Here is a 27,167-nt window from a genome sequence, read left to right on the forward strand (position 1 = left end):
CATCAGTCATTTTCATACTTTAATTTAATTTTGCTGCCAATATTCTAGTACTCTTACTTAAAAGGAGCAGTGTCTAGGATAAAGAGGAATCATCACATATCAAAGATCTGAGTACTTCCACCTCTGATGAAGAGAAGCGGTGGAAGATATTTGTGTTGAAACATGAGCGACGGCCGCACATAAGGGGGATGATGACCTTCACATGTAGCTACTTCCTAACGATGATGCTTCTCTGTGCTGCAGCGGCTCAGATCAGCTGAAGGCAGCAGTTCTCCTGCGTGGCTACGCCCTCACATTACAGCTGAACACCACACCAGAGACACGCTGGTGTGGTGTTGGGATGAAATATGTGACAGCTCCAGTCACCACGGCAGGAAATGTAAGTACACATGCTACATAAAAAAGGTCAGGCATAGTGTGTAAGGCAGAACATGGTTTTATTTTTTATCAAAAGACAGATTGAGCTTCTGAAGACAGCTGGTCTTGAGCCCTATTTGTCCAATTCCTCAAAAAAAATACAGAACTGCATAAAAAGGGCCTCAGACACACGGCTAGCAATCATTCATAATCAAATAAAACCTGTTAAGATATTCAAGGACAATCGATATTAGGATTGTTTCATGTGACACATATTTTGATTCACATTTGTGGTTTGAGAGTTTTTATTTAATTATTATAGATGCGTTTGAGGCTTGTAACCAGTATATTCTGTGCAGCACATGCTTTTTAAAATATTCTTTCTGTATGTGGTGTCAACAACAACAACAACCACATTTGAGAAGGACAGCAGGTCGGCCGAGAAGGGCACTTGGGGAGCGGAGACCTCCGCCAAGGCTGTTTCCATAAGTGAAAAATAATTAGTGTGTCAGCACTGTGATTCGGATACAGTCTGAAATGTAATGGCTTCTTCCTCGGCCCCTAACACACCCTTCCAACAAGTTTCATACAAATCGGGCCGGTAGTTTTTCTGTAATCCTGCTGACAGACAGACAAACAAACCGAAAACATAACCTCATCAATTCGATAGTCATTTCCGTTTGAATCTGAATTTATCACCTAAGGAGTCTGGACCCCCCCCTCTGGTAGTGCAGCCTTCCTCCACAGCATCAGGTGAGTCTATATTGGAGTTCCTTGGAAGCTCAGAGAAACGTTCAGCAGCTGAGCTCCCAGCTCCGCCTGACACCCTCCAGGTAGGAACTCTGCAGACAGCTCTCTGTAGGTGCTGCAGACTCTGCGCTCCTGAACATCGTCCCTTTGAATGGCATGTTTCCATCTGTGCCGAGCCTCGCCGTATAACACTACTAAAGATCTGCGAGGAAGATACACAGCCACGTGAACTTCCTCCGCTAGCCCCAACTCTGGCAGACCCTGTTGGAGGGACATAGTGAGCGTAGTGTTTGATAACATGTTGATGGTGACCAGGCGTTCCCCCCACAGCCAGGAGTCGTCTAGATGTGGATCGATGGCGGAGCCTCGTTGCGGATGGTAGTCCAGGTTGCACTGCTCCACCGGCTGAAAGCCTGCTAGACTCGGCTCTTGCTGCATTCTTAGCACAAGTTTTTGGCTCAAAGCAGGCAGACCGCTGAAGCCACTTATACGCACTTTCTTTTTCTTGAAGTTAACTTTTGGACCAAAGTCCTGCAACAATATGAGAAAATACTTTTATTTATTGCATCAGAATATAATAAAAACAACAACAATAATAATATAACACTAACAATCTGCATAAAATCAGCTGTTTTGTAGCTTTATCTGGTATAAAAATCAGAGGAGGTAGAAGTACGGACCATCTTGCTCAACAAAAGTTACACTGGAACCAAATTTGTTTTGCACCCAACTGATGGTTAGTTAGCTGGGTGCTAAAATAATGTACAGACATTACTGGTACAGGTAACAACTGGGAAGCATGGCCCTGGGAAACCAAACAGGCAAACAGAAATGAATTGGTCATGTTCATGTCGTGTGCTCAGAAAGTACAAGTGTTCGACATAACCTGTTTCCTTCGACCAGACTGGGAATCATTCCACACATCCTGGTCCATCGTGCTTATCAGCTTTTTCTCCTCCTCTTCTGATATGAAGTTCTCCCGCAGGAAGACACCAGGAAAGGGGAAGGATGCAGCCTCTGCATCTTTGCAGAAGGCTAGCCTTGTCTCCGGATCGTAGGTGAAATGATGCACAATCTTCATAACATAAATAAATAAAATAGATGTCAGATATACTCTACAAACTACATTAATAAGATATGGCATTCCTGATATTGTCATTTCTGATGATGAAGGACAATTTTACAGTATGAAATATGCATGACAAGTCACTTCCTGTCCGGGAAGTGCAATATCAAACAGTCAAGCAGAGATAATGGCAGTGGAGGAGGAAGTACTCATTTCCTAAAAAAGGTTTAAAAAAAGAAAAAGTAAAAGTAATATTACCGCAGTGTACAAATACTGTTACAAGTAAAAGTCTCAGTACTGCAGAATGTCCCATTTCAGAATAATATACATTATTGTATTGTATTATAAGTATGATTAAATAATGTGTTAATTTGAATGTTTCTGCAGAGATAGAGCTTATTTTATTTACTTTACTGCCGGTTAGCTTAATCTATAATAATACATTATAATGTTTTAGTTGATTTATATTTTGTATTAATAATCAGAATATGCAAACTAACTAAAAATATGAAATAAATGAGATGGAGTAAAAAGTTTCCCTCTGACATGTAGTGGAGTAGAAGTATAAAGTAGCATAACATGGAAACACTCACGTAAAGTACCTCAAATTACACTTTTCCAATACACTGGATAAGTGTAGAAAAGACATAACAATGTATCTTGTTATAATGAGAAATACTGGTAGTTAACCAGATATGTTACTATATCGTAATAACTATAATACTGTAACAAACATAGTTACAGTATCTTGCAATAACGAGAAACTGTGTTTTGATAGAGGATGGAATGTCCTGTGAGGGCATCCGTAGCTATTTTTTGAGTGGCGCAAGCAACGGCTGCGTCCGTTTCCTGCTGATAAAACACGTTAAAATACATATTTCTGTCAGATACATTCACCTTTGGTTCATTTGCCTCCAATTCTCCTTTTTCCTTTACGTTTTCACACTTGAGACACCGCCGGATGCCTTTACAAGCACATGAAGTAACGCCGTCACTGCTGTCAGGAGCAGGAGCCATCATCCTGCATCTTCTTCTTCGTTGGTATGTAGGTGACGTACCTGCTAAAATAGATAAACATCGCCACCTAACGAAAGATGTGGTGTATTATTTCACCGCACTGTATGAATATTATTTAGATTTTAGAGGATTAATTCAAACGTTTTTTTCCTTTGTTTATTTCACATACACATTATATACATAAACACATGCATAGTATATAATAATAATAATACATTTTAATTTATAAAGCTAACTATAACTACATACATACATACATACATACATACATACATACATACATACATACATACATACATACATACATACATACATACATACATATATACATACATACATACATACATACATACATACATACATACATACATACATACATACATACATACATACAGTGTCATCAATACAAATACAGAAGAACCATTCACAGAAATAAATACATTATTAAAAATAAAAGAAATATTATAATATGAATAATAATAATACACTTTATTAGTATGTCATACCTTACATACAATAAATGCATATTTTTATGCTTATACTTATGTTATTTTACCTAAGTAATATTTTGAATGCAGGACTTTTACTTTATATTACACTTACTTACATTCTGTCTGTCAGGCTCTACTCAGGGCAAAATAAAGTTGCGTCCATCTAAGCCACGCCCACCGGAAGTACGTAGTGTTTCCCCGGGAAAACTCGGTTTCGTTCACTAACTGAAGTTGCTGAAGAAGGTAAGTAATTTTATCCATATATCAAAAGTCTCTAACCCAAAGTTTGCGTAAGGAAGATAAACGATTGGGAAGTACTCTAAAACTAAAATATAAATGGTTTGTTGCCTCGTAATAGACTAAATGTAAATATATAGCAGTCGGTGCTTCCAACGTGGCGAGCTGTTGTCGAATAAAATGATCCTTAACAAATGTATCATGGTTTAACCTAAAGTCATATTTCAAAGATAAAGTTTAAACTAAATCAAGCTAACGTTAGTGTTGTTCGAGGTACAGAAGCTACAGTTGAGGCTGAAACTTGTGTTGTTGTTTTGTTATTGTCGCAGGTAAGTTACCTGTAAACAATAACATCAGGCATAAGAGACAATGCAATGCACAATGCAATGCACAATGCAATGCTAGTATAAAGGAAAACTATCACATTTCAGAACAAGTATATTATACAAGAAGTCGTTTTGATTGAAAGAGGCTGCAAAACGAGAAATAACAAATACAATAATTTGAGAAAGTAGAAAAGTTCAGAGCATATTTTAAAAGAACAATACAATGAGGAATAATACAACAAATGGTAAGAACGTACTATCCACATATGTGTGACTAGGTGGATCAATAACAAATACAAATGGTTGTGAGGCTTAGTTACCGTCACAATAACCTACAGACATTATTTGTCTATGTTTAAAGCTCGGCCTCTTTGTCTCAGTCACATTTGCATTTGTACTTTCGGCTCCTTTGCTCCTTGTTTCCATACTGAGTACTCTGGGTGTGGTCAGTACACCCGGCTGTGTTTAAAGGTGCAGCAGAACATCTGGACCCTCGGTGACGCTGGGTGTGGTCAGAGGTGTAATAGACACACTGAAACAATTATCTCTTTAATCTTTGCTCTACACTTGTTTCTTGTTTCTGCAGATAATCAATGGAGAAAATAACAGAGAAGCTTTTGCTGGAGAAAGGTTCTCCAAAAACCAGCAAGCTGGAGCAAATCAAGACACTGAAGTAAGCATGCTTTTATTTTTGTTGACAACCTGACTTGTAGTTAAAGTTGCACTATTTAAACTGGTGACCCCCCATGTGCAGCAAGACGCACACGGTTGAGGAGTCCCAGTGAAAGCAGAGCTGTAGTAACTAATACCTACACATCTAGTTTGATTTCCTGCTTTGTGGAAACACTGACTTGAAGCTCTCTGATATTCAGTCTATCTAAGCTGACACTGAAGCACAAGGACTTGCCGGTCAGGCTGCTGTCCCGTCTCCAGTCCCTGGAGCGCTGGGATCTGTCCGGGAACCGACTGGAGGAGTTTCCTAAGGACCTGGCGCTGCCTGCGCTTCAACACCTGGACCTCAGCGACAACCAGATGGAGGATGTTACGACTCTGGAGTCTCTGAGCAATCTGGAAGAGCTCAAGTTGGAGGACAATCTTTATATCACTGTGAGTTTTGGGGGGGGGTTCCTTTTGGTAATTCTGGAGCAGAACTTTTTGGAGTCATAGCAACCGGAGTCCTTTCAAAATAAAATGACATCACTGTGTGTTGGATTTAATTATTAATTTATTAACTTCCTCAGGTGAGTGATAATTACAAACTGATGGTGTTGTTGCCCAAACTGAGGATTTACAACGGTAAAGACGTCAGCACGACTGCCAACCATCTGCGCTTCGTCTACAGCGAGAACTTGAGGACCAGGGTGAGAACTGAGCTCAAAGGGAAATATTTCTGCATAAGCTGTTGCTGCTGTCAGTGTACCAACTGAATGTTGTTATTTTAGATAATTGCCATTTGGGAGAAGAGCTTCCATCTCCCAGATCCCATCACGGAAGAGAAATTGTCAACCTTGAGGAAAGACTTTGTCAACACGGCCCGTCAGCAGGTTCGATTTGGACCCAGTTCAGTCAGTGACTTCACCAAATGGAAGGTACGTTCAGGATGTTGGAGACTTCCTCTTGTGTTTGGCCTCCGGTCATTTTCAGTAACTGTCTCTTTGTGTCCTTTTTGTTCGTAGGTGGAGATTATGGCTAAAGAGTTTCTGTGCTCTCTGACTGAACCACAGGAAGAACCGGAGAGCACGGAGTCCCCTGACACCAAAGAGAAGAGTGTAAGCTTGTGAAGGGAGACCTTCTTATATTGTATATGGTTATATTCTGGATGTTGGTTCTGAGACCAGTAGTAGTAGTGGTGGGTAATGTGGTCAGGATGTGTAAATGAATAGTTCTTGGTTGCGTTTGCTTTTCTCAGGAAGTCTCAACCCCCACCAAGAGGAAACAAAGTGCAGCAGTAGACTTGAGGAGTCTGACGCCTCACAAGAAATTGTGCGCAGATCTGCCAGCATCTCCAGCCGAAGCCAGTCCTCGCAAATCCGGTCTTAGCCGCAAACTTCAGACGCTGACCCAGACCTGCACCCCCCGGGTGAGCCCCCGCAAGACAAGTCAGCCTCCCTCCACCCCCACCAGAGGACAGGTGAGGGCGGAGACGCCCAGGAGAGGTTCGAAAGTGCAGCAAGAGGATGATGGAGCTCAGATAAAACAGAGGAAGAGAAAAGAGCTGCAGAGAGACACGGACACGCTGTCCACGATGAAGAGCTGCAGCCAGACGAAGGTAACGTACGCACGAGCCCCGTGTTGTTCTGGAGGCCGTGAAAGATTGTAGGACGGAGCTGATCTGCAGAGTATATATATATATATATATAATATATAATATATATAACACACATGGTGTTACATCTGATCTGTTACTGGTCTAAATGTTGTTATTGGCTCAGAGCGACCCCAGCTTCTCATGTCATTAAAGTCCCTTCTTCTTCCCTCTCCGCCTTCCTTCTCGTCCATGTTTCCTTCCTCCGGCAGCCAGTGAGTCTGAAGCCGCTCCACGTCCTCCAGTGCCACAGTAAACAGGACAGCTCGGAGGACTTCTCCACGCAGCTGTGGGCCTGTGCTTTCCAGCCGCTGCCAGATTCCACTGGTACGGTTCAACAGATCCCCACATTCATCAGGGCTTAAGGCTTAAATGATCAAAATGAGGCTTTAAATCTGTAAAGCGTTGCTATAACCCCGTGCATCAGAAAGACAAACTCAATGTCTCTTCCTGTATTAACAGGCGGAGGAGGAGGCCGCTTGGTTGCTACCTGTGGTGGAGACTCTGTCTGTGTGATTGACTGTGAAACCGGGATGGTGATGAAGAAGTACAAAGTTCCTGGAGAGGTTTGCTCCATTAATCTGTAATAACATATAACTATAGTGTAAGGAGTCTCTGTGTGTGTCCTTCACATATCTCCAGAAACAGTACTTAATACTTGGCAGGTATATTGCCCAGCCCTTTATGATTATTACCTTTTTACGTACAGCAGCTAGCGTGCATCTTGCAGACATCAGCTCGCTTCATATATTGATTTAAGGTTTCTTATTGCAATTGTCAGTATTGGTTTTTGTCTCTGCTTGATTACATAATCCTGATGTTTGTATCTTTGCTTCCCCACGACAGGAGTTCTTCTCCCTGGCTTGGTCCACGGTGTTGATGTCCAGGGGAGGCGGGGCTTCGGCTCAACACTGCAGCGTTCTGGCAGCTGGAGGGAAGAGAGGACTTGTCAAACTGATCCACCCCAGAAACAACGTGGCCTACGGGGAGTTCAGAGCCAGCCGCAAGGCGCTTTCTGTCCTCCGCTTCAACCACCAGCAGGGGAACTTCCTCCTCAGTGAGTCGCTGGGACTTCTTATAGATTAAAACAAGTAGTATGAATTTTAGACCTTGTGTACTTGAATGCAACTTCACGATGTCACTCACCCCGTTCACCTTTTCTCTTGCAGCGGGATCTTACGATAAGAAGATTGTGATGTGGGACATCGGGGGAGTGGACAGCCAGTACAACTTCAAAGTTGTGTGAGTATTTATACTTGGTCTAAAGATATATATATGTATATAATATTATATAATTATAGTATATTATATATATATATATATATATAATATATATATATAGATATATAGAGGAGGAGATATATAGAGATGATATATAGATAGTATATAGATTATATATAGTAGAAGAGAGAGAGCGAGAGAGAGAGAGAGAGGAGAGAGAGAGATAGGAGATAGTCGATATTATATATATTATATATATATATATATATATATATATATATATAATATTATTATATATATATATATATATATATATAATATATATATAATATATATATATATTATATATATATTATATTATATATTATATATTATATATTATATATATATAATATATAATATATATATTATATTAATAATATATATATATACTATATATCTATATATATATTATATTTATATATTATATATTATATTTATATATATAATGGTTAGAACTTTTGAGTTTTAGTAATGTCGTTGTACGGTCCTGCAGGGTCGTGTGGAGGTTCAGGCTGTGATGTTGAGATGTTTCTGCCCTGTTTGTCCCTGCAGTCAGCTGCTGGTGTTGGAGATCAGCACCACCCCTCTACACATCTGCCTCCCCCCAATTTCCCCCAGCTCAAACCTGCTGACTGCCTGTGAGGACGGCCTGCACTGCTACAACACACAACTCGGCACAAACAACACCACAAAGAGGTTTGTGTGTGTGTGTGTGTGTGTGTGTGTGTGTGTGTGTGTGTGTGTGTGTGTGTGTGTGTGTGTGTGTGTGTGTGTGTGTGTGTGTGTGTGTGTGTGTGTGTGTGTGTGTGTGTGTGTGTGTGTGTGTGTGCTTTTATCTTTTCTCTAGAGATTTGTTCCAGACAAACAGACTTTAATTAAGTCCCCCTCATACATGCACCACATAACATATGCTGCAGTCGTACATGTTGGTGCCTGACTCAGAAGACTACTTTTATAAAATCCTACATGTGGAGCAGCCAGTAACATAGTGTGTGTGTGTGTGTGTGTGTGTGTGTTTCCTCAGTAGGTCTAAGGAGATGGAGATAACCTTCCCCATATATAAGAATGAAGACAAAGACCATGACTACCACACCATTGATGGCATGAGCTTTCTTACGGATGACATAGTGGGTAAGTGAGGCTCTTTTTATTCATCGTCTATAACAGATCGTGATATTGAGTTACTCTGGAGTTAATAAGGATTTTAAGCCGTGGACTGCGGACACCAAACAAGTCAAAGGCAGATATGAGAGGACGAGGCAGCACTGTCTTTAATTTCCTAACGCTAAATATGGAAACTGGTAAACAAATATCCTCACTAGTTCTTACTTTAGTCCGCCACTTGATGGCGCTATAGTTTTGACATTAGTACATCTAACCATCAGTGTTCACCAAACAGTCAACACGCTTCAATGTTCCCTTCTGCACTTCTGTCACTATGCTCCTCTAGCCTCCAAGAACTACATGCACGGTTGCATTTACTTGTGGAGCTGGAGCCGGACGAAAGCTCAGCGGCCCGACAGGAAGGACAGGACCGTGAGTGCTGTGGTTCTGGCTGAGCTGCAGTGGGCCAACACTGAGATTCCCTACCTGGCTCTCAACACCTGTCCGGGTAAGTTTCAAGTCATGTGATGAGAACCGCTGCATTATTTCTTTTATCACGGCACAAAAAAGCAACAACTTTCTGATCATGTTCTATAAATGGAGTCAGAACAGAGAACCCGATAGAAGCAGGTGTGTCTCGTCCAGCTCTCCGGTTGAAGAGTGTCATTGTTTGTCCATGTCCTACTTACAGAGACAGGTTACCGTGGCATTCTTGTGTGTCTGGTATCAGCCGGATGTGTGCAGTGGCAGTCTGTAAACATGGCCGCCTGCTTGGTCACTATATAGTCTGTTCATTGCAGACTGTTCCAACGTCCCGACAGACCGTTTCACACTTTTGTTGTTCCGTTCCTGCAGAGAGCTCACTTCTTTAACCTTAGTGTCTTTATTTAGTTTAGTTTAATTCCACCACAAGAGTCCAGGCCTAAAGACATAGGTCTCCTCGAGGCTGGATAAGCTGGTGGCGAGGATGTTCACCGAGCTTCTAACGGCTTACTCTGATAACAGTCGACTGAAGCCCTGAAGTCATAATAATACCAACCACGCCTGTTAACGGCAGCTCTTCAGATATTAACTACAGGCAGGGTAGGAATGCTGATTCTGACATCGCATAGTTTAGACGGTTTGTTTTACTGTGTGTGTGTGTGTGTGTGTGTGTGTGTGTGTGTGTGTGTGTGTGTGTGTGTGTGTGTGTGTGTGTGTGTGTGTGTGTGTGTGTGTGTGTGTGTGTGTGTGTGTTCTCTCTTTAGGTCAAGCCTACATAGTGTGTGGTGATGACAAAGGCAGGCTGTGGACATACCACGTCACCAACCTGCAGAAAAACAGTTTCCAGACTGGGAGACCCATCCTGCCCACTGAGGTACACACACACACACACACACACACACACACACACACACACACACACACACACACACACAGTGTGCAGAAAGAAACTTTTCATTTTAGTTCATTTAATAATTTCACCATGAAAATGAATCTTTTATCCACAAATGATCATAAAAGCACAAAGTACATGTGTTACAACATCGAGTCCCAATATCCAATGAAACTCCTCCTCCTCCCTCCGGCAGGTGTTGGAGTGGCCGACCCCGGAAAGGAAGGGCCTCGGCCAGGTGGAGGGCCCCTCCATCAACAGTGTGGCGATGGACCCTGAGCTCCACTACCTGGTGGCCCTCAGTGACAAGAACATGGTGATCGTGTGGAAGAGAGAAGAGTCCTGCTGAGTGAGCCACTCAGGAATGGACGTCAGCTGTTTTGATATGATGATGCCCGTGTGTGTGTGTTGGTATTTGTGAACAAGAACTGTATTTTTAAACACACTTTCTTCATGGTTTGTTTGGGAAAATGACTTTTATGTTGACGATCTGTCAGAACAATTAACAGATTTGAAGGAAAGCAATGTGTTCTTCATTTCTCTTGTTGCTATGTGACATAATTCTGTTTTTGTATGTAGTTATGTTTCTTAAAAGATGCAGCATATACAAATAAATCATAAAACAACTATATGTAAGTCTACTTCAGGACAATATTTACATCTCGTGTTCGGATAATGATTTTAATCGTGTACTTTAAGTTCCTCTCAGTCGTAGTAAAAAGCCTCGGATGGATATTTGCTAATGTTGCCATCCTGTGTCAGGATTGTGGGGGGGTTTGCTCCGCCCCTGTCAGACTGATTGGTTTAGCTGTCATGTCGTAGCTGCACATCTCTCCCCTACTGGCCAATGCGCACAAAGCCCTTTCTGTACCCTCTCTACTGTATTCAGATACGTGCCTTTGTGCACCATTACGACGCGACCCTAATGGCCTCGTAGCAACCCCCTTATAATTAAGTGCTAGTACGGGAGCAGCTCTGTTCACACACACACACACACACACACACACACACGTCTCCAACATGCGTCCGGGACTGGCGGGTATAGCGGTGGAGATGCTGAGCGGTGCTACCTGCAGAGCCGGGCCGAGGCTCGGCAGCCTCCTGCTGGCCCCGCTCACCAAAACAGTGCTGCCGATGTCCGGCACCGAGAGCCGCAGGTTCCGCTCCACGTCCTCCATGCAGGGCTTCTCAGAGATGGCGAGGGAGAGGTCGAAGACTGTCACGTCGTTTTACAACCAGTCCGCCATTGACTTCTCCGCAGAAAAGGTGAGGATGTGACTTTATTCGCCGGTGCACTGTTGTGAACCAGAGTCTACTACAGAGACAACGAGGGAGGGAGCTAGCTGTAGCTCGGGAGTAATGCTAGCTGTTAGCAAGGTTTGCGCTGCGTTCACTGACACTTGAAAGTCAAGTAAATGTAATGTTTCTCCTTTTTGTTTCTTGGATAACCGATCCGTGTTCGCGTTTTAAAGCTATCTCACTAAGAGATGAGGGATGAACCCTCTTTACACACCTATGGATGGACATGGACTTCTTTCTCCAACTTGGAGAAATAATAATTAATAAAATACCCGTGATTAATGTATGAAGTTATTTCTTTATTTTAAATAAAGAGACATGGAAGCTGTAAAGGTAAAAACATAAGTAACCACTTTGATTTGTTTTTATGATATTAAAAACATTAGGCTGGCCGTTAAAAATACATATTTTTAATAACACAAAGTCGCTACGCCCGTTACGTTAGCTCGAACAGCTATATGACGGATTTTCCACTGAGGAATGAACGCATCATCATGGTTCTTCAAGAGAACATTGTGTCTGGCGATCTGACATTCTTCACTCTCGGACAAAGTAACAGTAAAAAGAAAAACTCTTGTCTCCCCCCCCCAATGATTTACTGTCTGCCTGGTGTTGACTGGACCAGAACAGCACTCCATACAAACCCGTCATTTGGTGTTCAGTTTCAGCGATGGAGGTCACGTAGACACAGCTTGTTGCAACACTTGTGTTTCTATTAAAGGACATACTGTCAAATAATAATACAGTAAAAATAGATGGCTCTTTTCCAACAATACCTGCAGACTAGAGGTCCACCACACAATACAACCCCCCCCCCCCTCCCCCTTCAGCAAAATGTAGTTGCTCAGAGTAATAGTGTGCATGTCTGAAAGACCACAAAGTCTGGCTGGTTGTCGTCAGCTGCACATTTTGTCTTGTGACTTGTAGTGACACATTAATCTGTTGCTGCTGTTCCCAACATGGGTCTCTCGGGGGTCACAGGACTGTTAAAGGGATAATAAGGCATAAAAAGTAAGATTGCAGTGACCTTGTTGGGTGGATTTCTTTCCTCTAGAGTCACAATCAGGTCAGATTCACATTGTGCGCTCCTGCTTTCCACTTCTGCTCAGAAGCCCTTGAGCAAATCTTTTCATATTGTCATAGCAGGATATCGATCCCCAGTTATTTCTGAATGCGTGTTGTTCACCGGTCCCACCGTGTCACGTGACACTCTGAATTTATATGTGATTGTACGTGTTAATGTCTCCCCAGGCCTCAGTGCGACTGACCCTAGCAACCCTGTTGTATTCTGGGAAGTCTCCTGATGGACACCACGTCTTGGTGAATATTTCAACCAAATGTACTTTTAATGAGAAGCTCATTGATCTCTGAGACTCTCCGCTCACTTTTCACTCGTGTGTGTGTGTGTGTGTGTGTGTGATTTCAGAGCAGTGCCAAGTACCTACACAAGGAGCTGCCTGTACGAATTGCCCATCGCATAAAGGGCTTCCGCAGTTTGCCCTTCATCATTGGTTGCAACCCCACCATTCTGCAAGTGGTAAGAACACAATGCTTTAACACACACACACACACACACACACAGCTCCGCTCCTGGTGTTGGAGCTGTACATGAAGCAAAGGCTGCGTTGGCCATGCAGCAGACACAGCGAGCACTTAGGAAGAGGCTCAGGAGGGGGAGCAGGTCGTCCACTAATCACAGGGTCCGAACGATACAGGAAAGACTCGTTGCTGTCGAGTTCAAATGCTTTTTGGGACAAACAGAATTCCTTTGGTACGGAGGAGGTGGGGGCACAAGCCTCCCCCACACACACACGTCTCATTAAACCCATAGAATTATCCGCACGTACATTCACAAATGACATGAAATCAAAGTCTCGATGAGCAGGGATCGGGGAGAGTTAGTGGTTAGTGTGTGTGTGCGTGGGAACACTGTTCTCCTGCCGTCTCTGCACGTCTTGCTGCTGATGAACTTTCACCTAGATTCCTCAATATCTGGAGCTCCTCCGTGCAGATTACACAAAGCGCAGCTCCTTTTGTCCGCCACTCGCTGTAATGTAGGTCAGAGGGGCTTTATCAGCTTTTCTATCAAAAGGAAAACAACACTTGACGCAGATTTAGATTTTTAACGGATACACCGGTTTGATAAAGTCTTTTGAACTTGACTTTAATTGAGGAGCAAAGCTTGTTTTCTAGGGAGGAGTCACTGCAGGGCTGGAGATGAACTGTTATGGCTTGTTTTTCTGGCTGGTGATTTTGAAGCAACTCTTGTATATTTTATCCCCCGGTGGCCGGTGCTGATTTCCAGCTCTGAGTAACTCGTAGAAGCTTCCGGAAATACTCTGATACGGGCCAGTGTGATGCACGGTCACAGACAATCAATCTAACGGCTGCCTCCACCTCTCTTGTCTTCTCTTGCAGCATGAACTGTATATCAGAGCCTACCACATGCTCATTGACTTTCCCCTGGTGAGTGACACACACACACACACACACACACACACACACACACACACACACACACACGGTCATAAGTTCAACGTCTTCTTTTCTCAGGGAGCGGTTTAACTTATAAACAGGAAGTGCGAACATTTGTTAAAACCTTTTGATCTGCCTCCATGTAAAGGTTCCACGATCTGCTCATCGCTCAGTGAACCCGCCTGCATGTCGCCGTGCTTACCTACAACATTAGTACAGCTGCAGAATTACATATTGTGTTAAACATGACGTGAACATCTATCTACAATGTTGTGATTTAAAGTAATAAGGAAAGTTCATGAATGCATTAAACATCTGTATTTGGAAAAGATGAATAGTTTGTGCGCTCTTAGTTGAGTGTTCGGGACGGAGCTTCAGTAAACCTGCACAGAGAGGAATGTGAGTCAGCCCGACTGCTCTTCAGTTATGTCATGGTTGACGGTGCACAGCCTAAACCTCGGCTCTGTTTTTAACTCACAATAACGTGTGTCCATTTGTTGCTGTGTTGGTACACGTCAGACCTGCTGAACATGATCTCTGTTCTGTGAGAAATATAGGCGCCCATATGTTCCTGCCTTGAGGCTCATCAGTGTCTTCTGACAACGCTCAGTAAAAACAGAACAAACCTCACATGCATGTGAACGTGTGCACCCTCTTGGGTGTTCTTACGTTTTGCATCGCTGCATCGTGATGCTTTAGCTTGATGAAGAACCACAGACGAGATAACCACGTGTTATTAATATGCATAATGCCTCAGCACTCGTATCACCACTATACAAACAGTCTTTTAATTTGATCTAGTTGCTTCTACTTGACAGTTTTATAGTAATTGTTATGGAGACTTTCTGCAGGTTCTTCATATTGAAAGCCAGGAAAGAGGAACCTCCGTGTAGGACGTGCTGAGTTTGCATTAACGTCACATTAAAACGCCCAAAAGTAACTAACAGGTTTCTAAAGTTGAGCTTTTTAAACGTCACGTTTGAAAGGATTGGAACGATGCCGTTTGTATTTCCAGATCAAGGATCAGGACGTGGAGGCTCGTTTCTGTAAGCTGGTGCAGCAGCTGCTGGACGACCACAAAGACGTGGTCACCATGTTGGCCCAGGGCTTCAGGGAGTGTCGCAGACACATGCCGGTAAGAGCCGCTCCTCCAACGCTCGGGGCGCTGCAGGAGGGATCATGATGGATGATGTAGAGCGGCACATGAAACACGAAAGATTACAAATAACAGTTGCACTCAAGCAGAGCTCTCATGCAGCCTGTTGCACAGCATCAATGTGCACGATACCTGTGAACATCTGGAATCTCTTACTTCTGCTGCAGGATGAGATGATCCTGCGCAGCTTCCTGGACACAACGCTGTGCTCTCGACTGGGAATCCGAATGTTGGCGACGCACCATCTCGCCCTCCACGAAGACAACGTATGTCTGTGTGTGTGTGTGTGTGTGTGTGTGTGTGTGTGTGTGTCTGTCCACCTCGTCTGTGGCTCTCAAAGCTCACAGACTTCAATCTTTGACACGGGACATACATATACGAGGAATAAATTCAGTTCCTTTATTTGATTTGAGTAAACGCTGAAACATCGTTCTGTTTCTTGTTTCAGGCTGATTTTGTCGGGATGATCTGCAGACGTCTCTCCCCGAAGAAAATCATCGAGAAGTGGGTGGACTTTGCCAGGTGAGTGTTTATTTATCACCTTTACATGACTTTCTGCTTCTGTGTGAGCGCTCTGTTGACTGAGGGGGGTCAGAGGTCAGCTGATAAACTCTCAGGAACGTGCAACTTTCAGCGCATGGAGCTGTGAGCGAGATAGCAGCTATCGTCCTTGTTTGCCTTCTGTGATCTAATCAGACGACCTCTTTAGAGTCTGTGATTTGTACCGAGTTCAGAACACGTTTCAAGTTACAAGACATTTGTATAACAATTTGTTATTTGTATACAATTTGATGGAATGTCATGAAATTCGTCCCTGAGGCTCAATTTGTGTACAAATAAAGTTTATTTAAGGACCTGGGGGGTGTATGCTAATGTTAGCATGCTAATACAGTAAGTTGGGATGTGACGAGGGTGCTCATTAACCCTCCTCGTGTCCACCAGGCGTCTGTGTGAGCACCAGTACGGTAACTCGCCCAGAGTGCGGATCAACGGACACGTAGCCGCTCGCTTCCCCTTCATCCCGCTGCCTCTGGACTACATCCTGCCCGAGCTCCTCAAGAACGCCATGAGGTGACTTTACCACTCGCACATACTGTACACGTTGTTCACGTCTTTATTTCTAACATCTGTATCATCTTAATAAAGCCGTCTGACACGAGTCTCTGTCTCTTCAGGGCCACCATGGAGAGCCACCTGGACACGCCGTACAACGTGCCTGATGTGGTCGTCACCATTGCCAATAACGACATTGATTTTGTCATCAGGTGAGCGGCGAAATGTTTGTTCCTTTGCTTGTGGTTTAAAAAGAAAGACTGCAGATCCAACACTGAACTATAAGTGAAGTACAAAGAGACGCAGCTGGTGTTTTAAAGCGGACATAATGCAAACGATTTATCTGTTTACCTGCTTTAATGTTCACCAACACCTTATTCTCCTGTCAAAGGTAACCTTTTCCTTTCCCTTGAAGGATCTCTGACCGTGGTGGCGGCATACCTCACACTATAATAGACAAGGTGATGGACTACCACTTCAGCACGGCTGAGGAGAGCGCACAGGACCCCCGCATGAGCAACAACCTCTTCAACAACATTACCAACAGTGGGAACCAGTCCAACCCCATGCATGGGTGAGAATCTGAAGGACAGGACGTCCTAGTTTAGTACTTACAGCTGTCGAGGAAATGGTACCAGATGTTCCTTTCCTTTAAGCCACTCTTTGGTAGTTTGGCTTTGGGTCGTTGTCTTGTGGCACAGCCCCAGACCTTCACATGCTTCACTGTTGGGAGGAGGTTCTTTTCTTGGTGTGCAGTGTTGGCTTTCCTCCAAACATAGCGGTTTTGATTGTGACCAAATAATTCTATCTTGGACTCGTCTGTCCAGGGAATGGACCTCCAGAAGGCCTCTGGTTTGTCCAAGTGCTCTCTGGACAAGTTGAAACGGGCCGCTCTGTTCTTTCTTGAGAGCAGAGGCTTCCTTCTAGCGACCCTCCCATGAACGTCATGTCTATTCAGCTGTCCTCTGATTGTAGCCGCGTGCACATTTAGCTCCGATGCTGCCAGAGATGAAGTCTTTGCTGCAGGCGGAGCTTCACACTTCATGTACGCCGACATTCAGCTTCATGCTTTACAGACGGCAGATCGTCTTCGACCTCACCGTCTCTTCTTTGTGTTCTGCAGGTTTGGTTTCGGCTTGCCCACATCCAGAGCCTACGCCGAGTACCTGGGGGGCTCCCTGTCCGTACAGTCTATGCAGGGCATCGGCACGGACGTCTACCTGCGTCTGCGCCACATCGACGGCAAAGGAGAGAGCTTCAGAGTGTAACGCTCGTCCTCTTAGATGCTAACCTAGAACTCCGGCCGTGCAGGAGTGCAGAGGGTCCCCCCCACCAGGAAGGTCTGGACCGCAGGACTTTGGTCCACTAAGTGATAAACACACGCAGTATGTTGTCAGCACGCTCCTAAATTCACCAACTCATTACTCGTTCTCTTTTTGTTTCGCCTTACACTGATTATAAGCTATGTTAGCTCTCAAGTTGATGATTACTTGTTTTTCCTTTTGTGTTTTGTTCCCCGTGGCGTGGCGTGGCGTGGCGTGGCGTGGCGTGGCGTGTTGACGTTTTAAGGGGTGAATGAACTTTTGAATGTTTAGATAATCGGAGAAGACGTGACGGGAAGAAAAAGAGCTTCAGTTTTAAAGAAGTTCACTTTGGAAGTTACTTGTTGCAAAGCCTCAAAAGTAGAGACGGACGTTCTGATGAAACTTCTCACACACTCCAGTAACCCCGGCAACGTCTCTGCAGCGGCTCACGTGGTCCGTGACGAGCAATATCGTTTCAAATAGCCGGATCCTCGCGGCGCTTCATCAGCTGTGTAACAACATCGCAGTACATCTGTCTCAACACGTGCGGCGACGAGCGTCTTTGTTCGGCTGTGTTTTTGTGGAGACGCCAACAGAGATGTTCAGTTGCCTCATCGTGCGACACGAGTCCTTCAGCCGCACGCCGACTTTCCTCCTTTTTAGCTTTCCGTTGCCTTCATCGCACCGCTGCACGTCGCGCCGGCACGTTTGATTGTTTTTCTTTGCACAGATCTAGATTTCTCGCTGTAATGCTCAACACTTGCACCGATCATCGCAGTGTGGACTTCACATTTCATGTTCACCTCGTACCAGAGAAGTATTGTCCGTCTGTGTCCGTCTGTTTCATCTGATTCAAGATTTCTTTCAGTGTTTGTTGAATGTTAAAGAAAATGTGTTGAAGTTTTTGTATGAGAATTACATTTGAAGATGAACGACAGATCAGGGTGTTTGTGCGTTCTAAGGTCCGTTATCTCCTGATCACAGCTCGTCGTGTCGTCACCTCGAGACAGCTAATCGCCATATGTTGTGTTTTTTTATTCAATTTCGCCCCTTTTTGATAATTTTAGAGAAGTTTAGTTGCTTATAAAGTTAAAGGTCTCGACGTGCTTTAAACTTTAACGCGTCCACCAACCTGCCGTCATCCCCTCCGCCGAGCCCTGATCCCGCTCCATCTTCATCGTGTGTTTGCAGCCCGTCGACGCACTTCATCGTACAAACGGGGCTAACGATGACATTACATCTCATCGTGTATCCGAGTCGTTCTTCCCGACCTGCAGGCGTACGAAATGAACATACAAACGGATTAAAATGTTCAAAACTAGAATCTCCGGTTAGTTTATGAGTCGTGTAACTCGGGACTGAAGTCGTCGTATGTATGTTGAACATTCCTCACTGGGCGCCAGATGTTTCGCGTCAGCATTACTTATTATATTCGCTTAAACTCTTTTATCTTTTTATCAGGAAGGAAATTGGAAATCTTGAGCTGAAAGGGTGAAAAATCTATGAATCAGTTTTGTGTTTTTTATTTTACAGCGTTTGATTTTCGTCTGATTATTGGGTCTGTGATCGGCCCCGAGTCGTACGACATTTTAATTCTGAAGCTCGCAAGCTAAGAGGTTAAAACCACATTGTTTAATTTCGCCAATGGGATGACAGGACAGTTTTATGACGACGTTCTGAAATGTTTTATATCTTACAAATGAAATAACTGCGTCACTTAGATTTGCACAAATGTTCCTCGAGGTTTTCTTTGCGACACTTTTGAACTCCTAAGCGAAACCGTTGTTTCAGTCGTAAAATACATCAAAAGATGAATTAATTTGTATTTATTTAGACATTTTAACGAAACTAGAATAACCCTGTATAATAGACGGTCTGCATTATGTACCCTGTGTTCTTGCTGAGGCCGTGTTTATGAATTCATGTGTTTTATTGTGGCTTTGAAGGTTTTTGAAGATGTAGTAATACAGTATGTAGTTTTTGCATGTAAAGCAAAGTGTGGGGGAGGGAGGGGGGGGGGACACCACATAGCTGCCAGAGGCTGTTAAACCGGTTAAAGGTTTGTGTCCCTTTAAGACACATTAATAGGTAGCCAGCATCATTCTGAGGTTTGCTGCTTTTCCCAAGTGTTGCTGGTGTTGCTTGTAAATGTGTTTTGGCAGCCAGGCTGCAGCACGAGATGTTCTGCCCCCTGCTGGCCTGCAGAGAGAAGTGCAGGCACACTGAGAAGCGTTACTCTTGGGGAGCGATATTAAATGCATCATTTTAGTTTGTCAAGGGGAAGAGGATGTACGACATATATAAGGTCATTTCTATTTCCCAGGTTTCTGATTTTTGTAATTTTTGCAGATAGAGAATCAACAAAACAATGATTTCAACATAATGTCCAGTAAGTGTGTTGCCATGGAGATGTGTCTCTGACTGAAATGAGTTTCTCACATGTTTGTTTGTGTTCAGGATTCTGTAGACATTAAATTTTACTTGGTTGGAACTTGAACTTGTGATCTTGATTTTATTTGTAATCAATCTTAATAGTCTATTTATTATAATAATAATAATAATAATAATAATCTATTTAAGGGAGGATTTGAAAGAGAAGCAAAGTGTAGTGTGTCAAATATCTTATAATAAATTAATTTAAAAAATATAGTATCATATTCCATGAATAGTCATAAAGTCAATGTATTTTATAAAAAAATTTAACAATTATAGTAGTCTATGAATAAAGCCATAAAGTCAAAGTATGTTATAGTAAATAAATTAAATATAGTATTCTATGAATAAAGTCAAAATGTCATACTAAATTAATTTTAAAAATACAGTCTAGTATTCCATGAAGTCATAAAGTAAAAGTATGTTATAAAAAATAAAATTAATTATTGTATGTCATCAATAGTCATAACAAAGTATGTTATAATAAATAAATAAAATAAATCTGATATAGTACGTTATAATAAAAAATAGTATAATGTAATCATGAAGTCATAGAAAAGTCAATGTATGTTATAAAAGAATTAAACAATTATAGTATGTCAAAGTCAAAGATTAGTTTAGTATCACCATGATTAAAGTCACAGTAACACAAAGGACCAGCTGCTGAAGCGTCTGCTTCTAGACAAACACGAGAGACACGGAGAACTTTAATATGTTTTATTCTGGAAGTCTTGCAGGCTGTGAACACGGGTCTCCATGACCTCCACAGTTATTTATTTAAGAAGCACAAACACGAGACGAAGAAAGATATTCTCACCGTACAACTAAACTACAAGTGCACTTCTGTCTCCTCTGAAACACACGAAACAACCCGACACAAACACTTTGGTCAGTCATCTTATTTGGAATGTAACATGTTTAGAAACTCGAGTCTTTCTGAAAGATCCCGAAGATTTACTCCATAAACTGGAGGTCACGGGGTCACGCCGAGTACAGCGTGTACTCTGTGACGCTCGTTATGACCTTTAGCAAAACAGCAGCTCATAAAAAGGCAAAGGTTCTGGAAGGCAGAACTCTATTTGGACAGTAACACATTCATATTTAAGCATTTGGCACGATTGAGTGGCTTGAACAGCGTCGACAGGCTTTGTAAAAAGAAGCTGTTTGAAGGACGAAACGTTTGAGGAAGATGTTTTTAAGACTTCACAAACTCAGAATAAAGTGAGACGGACATTAAGTTTTTTGAGTGACGCAGGTTTTTACAGTTAAAACAACGAGCTCAGCTCTTACGTGAAGCGCGCGCCTGACCGAGGAGCAGGTTTAAGTGTAAACAGTGACCTCACCATGCAACAGCATCACATCTGAATCCAGTATTAAATGAGCTTTTAAAAATGATCTGATCAGCCTCCTGAAGCGTCGTTACAGAGTCTGCACCTGAGCACAGAATCCAGTTTACAGACACCAAACAAGTCAAGTCATATTGAGACGTACAAAGTTATTTATGGCGTTTACTCTGGACGAAGCGATGGCAGCTCTTTGGCTGAACCAAACCCTCCAATGAAAACAGGCATTGCACAAAGATGGCACGCAGAACACACCAGCCCTTTCCTCTGTAAACCTTTTACGTGATCCTTGACCGTCACTTGTAACGGATCTAAAACACAAACAAAGGCCCGACAACGCAACTTTAGCTTAAGAAGAAATGAGCAGTCGGACATGTGTCGGCTGTCTGAGCTGCAAAGTGACGAGCTTTAACGCTCACGGCCTACGAGTCCAAGCGAGACGTTAACAATGAGCGGTACAAATGTCAGCGAAGAGATAAATATGAAAGTGAAGTCCTTAAAGCGACAGTCGTGGCGTCACACGGTGTGGAGGCCCCTCTCGTGGCCGTCTAGCTGCACCTTGATCTTGTGCAGTTCTTCGATCTCCTGGTGGTGACGGTCCGTCTTGTGGCGCACCAGAGAGCGATAGAAGTGAATGGTGAACAAGACAAAAATCACCCCCACCGGGACCATGATGATGGTGGACGCCAGCGCAGCCAGCCAGCCGCTGTCCTGCGGCACAGCTTGCGGTGTCGTAGGCTTCCCCGAGGCGGGGGCCACTGTAGTGCAAACTTGCTTTTTGGGCAAACTGGAGTCCACGGGCAGGAACTTGATCCAGCAGAGGAGCACCACCTCTGCTAAAAACAGCAGGATGCCCAGGGCTGTGGAGAAGCCCCAGGCCAGCTCGATGTAGTGGTGCATACGCACGTGCGGCGACTCGCTCACAGAGTTGAGATTGTGGATGTTGCTGACGGCCTCCACGTTGGGCAGGATGCAGGTGCTGATCAGCAGAGCGAAGAGGTGCACCGCCACCAGCACGGTGGTGCACACGCTGAAGGCAATGAGCAGCACAGGAGGGTAACTGTACTGCATCTCCAGCTGCACCTCCACCATGGCCACCTGTTGGCAGAGACATGAATCACCAGGTTACTACATGTCCATGTGTTCGTCCAAGACACTGTGCACGGAAACAAACCCAGACTAACTCCACTGATGTCTCCACTGATATTATATATATATATATATATATAGATATAGATATAGATATATATCTATAGATATATATCTATATCTATATAATATATATATATATATATATATATATATATATATATATATAATATATATAAGATATATAATATATTAGATATATATCTATTATAGATATTATATATATATAGATCTAGATATATATATAGATATAGATATATCTAATATATAGATATCGATATCTATATTATAGATAGATCTTCTATCTATATATAATATCGAGATATATCTATATATATAGAGATAGATATATAGATATATATATATATATAGATATAAGAGATAGATATATAAGAATATAATATATATAGATCTATCTAGAAGATCTAGATATAGATAGATATATATAGATATATAGAATATATAGAGATAGATATATATATCTCTTATATCGATAATATAGAGAGATAGATATAGATAGAGAGATAGATAGTAGAATATATAGAGATAGAGAGATATATTATCTAGAGAGAGATAATCGAGATCTATATATAGAGATATATGAGAGAGATTGAGAGATATAGAGATGAAGAGATCGATCGATCATCGAGCGATAATCTATAATATAGATCTAGATAGAGAGCTATATAGATAGACTATATATAGATAGCTATATATAGATTAGATACTATAATAATCTATATATAGAAATATATATAGATAAGAGATAGATTAGAGTAGATAGTATATAGATCTAGAGAGCTATCTATGATAGCTATCGATATTAGATATATCTAGATATATATCTATAGAGTATATAGATTAGATATATCTATCGATAGCGATTAGTAGATCTATATATATATATCGATCTATCTAGCATCTATCTAGCATCTATATAGATTATATATATATAAGATAGATAGATAGATAGATATATAGATATGAGATAGAGAAGATCTAATCTATATAGATATATATATATATCTATTAATATCTAGATAATATATATATATATATATATAGATATATATATATATATAAATATATAGTAGATATATATATATATATCTATATAGATATATAGATCTATCTATCTATCTCTTCTAATCTATATATATATATATGATTAGATATTATAGAATATATATATAATAGATATATATATAGATAGATAGATAGATAGATAGATAGATAGAGAGATAGATATATATTATAGATTATACTATATATAGATTCTATTATATAGAGAGTATCTATATATATATAGATATCTATATATATATATATATATAGATAGACTATATATAGATATATATATATCTATATATAGTCGATAGCTATATAAGAGATCTATAAGATAGATATATAATATATGATATATAGATCTATATATATAGAGAGCTATAGATAGATTCGAGATCTATAGTAATATTAGAGATATAGATAGATAATAATATATGAGATCTATCTATAGATGAGAGATTAGATCTCATATCTAGAGAGAGATCGATATATATATCTCTATAGCTCATCGAGCTAGGAGATGATCATCTATAGATCTCTATAGAAGAGACAATATCTATATATGCTATATTAGAGATCTAGATTGAGAGCTTATCTATATATCTCTAGTCTCTATAGATATGAGAGAGAGATAAGATGAGAGAGCTATCTTTAGCTAGCTTATATAGATATAATCGATATCTATAATCTAATAATATAGATATATATAAGATAGAGATCTAGATATATTTATTGTATATATATCTAGAGAGGATTAGAGAGAGATAGATAAGATATAGATATCTATAGATATAAATATATATATCTATACGATATTCTATAGATAGATAGATCGGATATATCCTAATATCTATTTATCTATATAATTCTATAGATTATATATATATAGAGATAGATATATATGATCAATATGATAGAATATATAGCTATGATATATATTAGATAGATATATAGATATATATTATATCTATATATAGAATCTATATATAGATCTATATTATATATCTTCTACTATCTATCTATCTATGAAAGAATATATATATATGATAGATAGGATAGATAGATATAGATATAGATAGATCTATATATAGATAGATCTAATATATATAGATATATATATATAGATATTACAGATATAGATTTATATATATATATATATATATATATATATATATATATATTATATATATATAGATATAGATATCTATATATGTATAGATACTATATATATATGAGATATATAGATACTATAATATATAATCTATATATAGATATAATATCGTAGATATATAACTATATCTTCTATCGAGCTACTATCTATAGATCGATATATATGATATCTAATCATTAATATAATATTATATATATATATCTATATATATCTATCTATCTATCTATATACTATCTATATAGATAATATATATATATAGATAGATAGATATATAGATATAGATATAGATAGATCTAATATATATAGATATAGATAGATATCTATAGTATATATAATAATATATATATATATATATATAGATCTAGATCTATATATATAGATATATATATATAATATATATATTAGAATATCTATCTATCTATCCTCATCTATCTATATATATATATATACTATATAGAAGATAGATAGATCGATATAGAGATATAGAGATATAGATAATATAGATAATAAGATAGATAGATATAGAGCTCGATCTAGATAGATATAGATAGAATATATCTAGAAGCTAGGATATAGAAGAGTATATAGAGAGATATATATATCTATTATCTATCTATAGATCTATATCTATATCTATAGATATATAGATTATATAGATAGATAGAAGATAGAGAGAGATATATAGATAGAGATAGATAGTAGATAGATTATAGATATATATAGATATAGATAGATAGAGTAGATAGAAGAGATATATATATATATATATACTATATCTAGATATCGATATCTAGTATTCTCTAGCGATCTATCTATCTATATTAATAGATAATATCATATCGATATCTGATAGCTATCGATCGAGATATAGAGATAGATATAGATAGATATATATAGATATATATATCTATAGATTAGAGTAGATATTAGATAGATATATAGCTAATTATATTCTATAGAGATAGCTATAATGAGAGATCTAGAATATCTAAGTATGCGATCTAGATAGAGCGATAGATATAGAGAGTAGATATAGAGAGATAGTAAGAGATAGCAGAGATATGAGAGAGAGCGAATATAGGAGATCGAGGAGATAGAGGAGAGAGAATGAAGAGAGATAGAGAGCGAGAGCTATCGAGAGATATAGATAGAGTATAGATATCTGAGAGCTAGATATAGAGAGCGGAGTCTATCGAAGATAGGAGAGAGCGAGACAGAGAGAGAGAGCGAGTGACAGTATAGAGATGACGAGATCGAGAGAGACGCGATCTATAGATATGATATGAGCGATCGCAGAGATCTAGAGGCAAGCGATATAGTAAGAATCTATATCGAGTGGATATAGAGATATATATATACCGAGATCTATATATATATATATCTATATATAATATATCTATCTATCTATCTATCTATCTATCTATCTATCTATCTATCTATCTATCGATCTATCTAGATATATAGATAGAGATATATATAGATAGATAGATATATATATATCTATATATATATCTCGATATATAGATCTCGAGATAGAGCTATATATAGGCTAGATATCATAGGGTAGAGTATAGGAGATCTATCTATAGAGATTATATATAGGATGAGAGATATATCTATATAGATATCTATCTATATATTTATATATATTAATATAGTAAGGTATGACCGATAGTTATAGATATATATGTAGATGGATATGGATATCTATTAATCTATTCTATATATCTATATAGCTATCATCTATCGATCGATCGATATATATAGTATATACTATAATATAGAAAGATATATCTATATAGATATATTATAGATATATATATATATATATAGTTATATAGATAGCAGAGATATAGTATATATATATATGATAGAATATATCGATCGTCGATAGATAGATAGATATATAGATATAGAGATAGATATATAGATAAATATAAATATAAATATATATAATATAAAATCTATTAATATAAATAGATATAATATAAATAAAAATTTATAAAGATGATATAGATTATGATATATAGAATATCGATATATAATCTATAATATAAGAGAGAGCTAGATTAGATAGATAGATATATAGAAGAGAGATAGAGAGAGATAGAGAGTGAGAGATATATAGTAGAGATACATATAGATAATATAGATAGGAGATAATATAGAGAGATAGAGAGAGAGATAGAGAGAAGAGTAGTATATATAGAGATCTAGATAGCTCGAGAAGAGCGAGAGAGGAGATAGAGAGAGATAGATATAGAGAGATTAGAGAGTAGAGAGAGATGAGAGAGAGAGATATAGAGATCGAGAGAGATATATAAGTATATGATAGAGATAGAGATATAGATAGATAGAGATAGAGATGCGATATAGCGAGAGAGAGAGATATATATCTAGATAGATATGCAGGATAGATATATAGGAT

General features: G+C 39.9%; 4 protein-coding genes across 6 annotated transcripts in view; 2 read left to right on the top strand and 2 right to left on the bottom strand.

The window, feature by feature from the left end:
- Positions 1 to 418: 418 nt before the first annotated feature.
- Positions 419 to 3,229, bottom strand: alkbh4 (alkB homolog 4, lysine demthylase). Its single transcript, XM_029447747.1, has 3 exons — positions 3,071 to 3,229; positions 1,994 to 2,182; positions 419 to 1,638 (listed from the first exon to the last, which is right to left on the bottom strand). Exons 1-3 carry the CDS (start codon positions 3,191 to 3,193, stop codon positions 1,117 to 1,119), a joined length of 834 nt encoding a protein of 277 aa, XP_029303607.1. The 5' UTR covers positions 3,194 to 3,229; the 3' UTR covers positions 419 to 1,116.
- Positions 3,230 to 3,811: 582 nt separating this feature from the next.
- lrwd1 (leucine-rich repeats and WD repeat domain containing 1) lies at positions 3,812 to 10,922 on the top strand. Of its 3 annotated transcripts, none has more exons than XM_029447743.1 (16): positions 3,812 to 3,924; positions 4,831 to 4,917; positions 5,117 to 5,351; positions 5,486 to 5,605; positions 5,687 to 5,833; positions 5,921 to 6,013; positions 6,154 to 6,513; positions 6,762 to 6,876; positions 7,012 to 7,115; positions 7,396 to 7,606; positions 7,719 to 7,791; positions 8,365 to 8,508; positions 8,837 to 8,943; positions 9,263 to 9,424; positions 10,164 to 10,273; positions 10,488 to 10,922. In XM_029447743.1, exons 2-16 carry the CDS (start codon positions 4,838 to 4,840, stop codon positions 10,638 to 10,640), a joined length of 2,214 nt encoding a protein of 737 aa, XP_029303603.1. In that variant the 5' UTR covers positions 3,812 to 3,924; positions 4,831 to 4,837; the 3' UTR covers positions 10,641 to 10,922. The 3 variants fall into 3 exon arrangements, with proteins under 3 accessions (XP_029303603.1, XP_029303605.1, XP_029303604.1); XM_029447745.1 differs by having other exon boundaries at positions 8,840 to 8,943; XM_029447744.1 differs by lacking the exon at positions 3,812 to 3,924 and adding an exon at positions 3,987 to 4,020.
- A 367-nt stretch (positions 10,923 to 11,289) lies between these two features.
- bckdk (branched chain ketoacid dehydrogenase kinase) lies at positions 11,290 to 20,075 on the top strand. The gene is made up of 11 exons (XM_029447746.1): positions 11,290 to 11,557; positions 12,842 to 12,910; positions 13,017 to 13,127; positions 14,009 to 14,056; positions 15,081 to 15,200; positions 15,389 to 15,487; positions 15,670 to 15,743; positions 16,164 to 16,292; positions 16,397 to 16,486; positions 16,690 to 16,848; positions 17,398 to 20,075. Exons 1-11 carry the CDS (start codon positions 11,312 to 11,314, stop codon positions 17,540 to 17,542), a joined length of 1,290 nt encoding a protein of 429 aa, XP_029303606.1. The 5' UTR covers positions 11,290 to 11,311; the 3' UTR covers positions 17,543 to 20,075.
- Positions 20,076 to 20,713: 638 nt separating this feature from the next.
- orai2 (ORAI calcium release-activated calcium modulator 2) overlaps positions 20,714 to 27,167 on the bottom strand; it is a 10,654-nt gene continuing 4,200 nt past the window's right edge. Inside the window, exon 3 of the mRNA XM_029447290.1 lies at positions 20,714 to 22,452. Coding sequence (XP_029303150.1) covers positions 21,871 to 22,452 — 582 coding nt within the window. The 3' untranslated portion in view covers positions 20,714 to 21,870. The remainder of the gene's footprint in view (positions 22,453 to 27,167) is intronic.

The sequence above is a fragment of the Cottoperca gobio genome, chromosome 14 (genome assembly GCF_900634415.1).
Source record: "Cottoperca gobio chromosome 14, fCotGob3.1, whole genome shotgun sequence".
In the NCBI taxonomy this organism is placed as follows: Eukaryota; Metazoa; Chordata; class Actinopteri; order Perciformes; family Bovichtidae; genus Cottoperca; species Cottoperca gobio.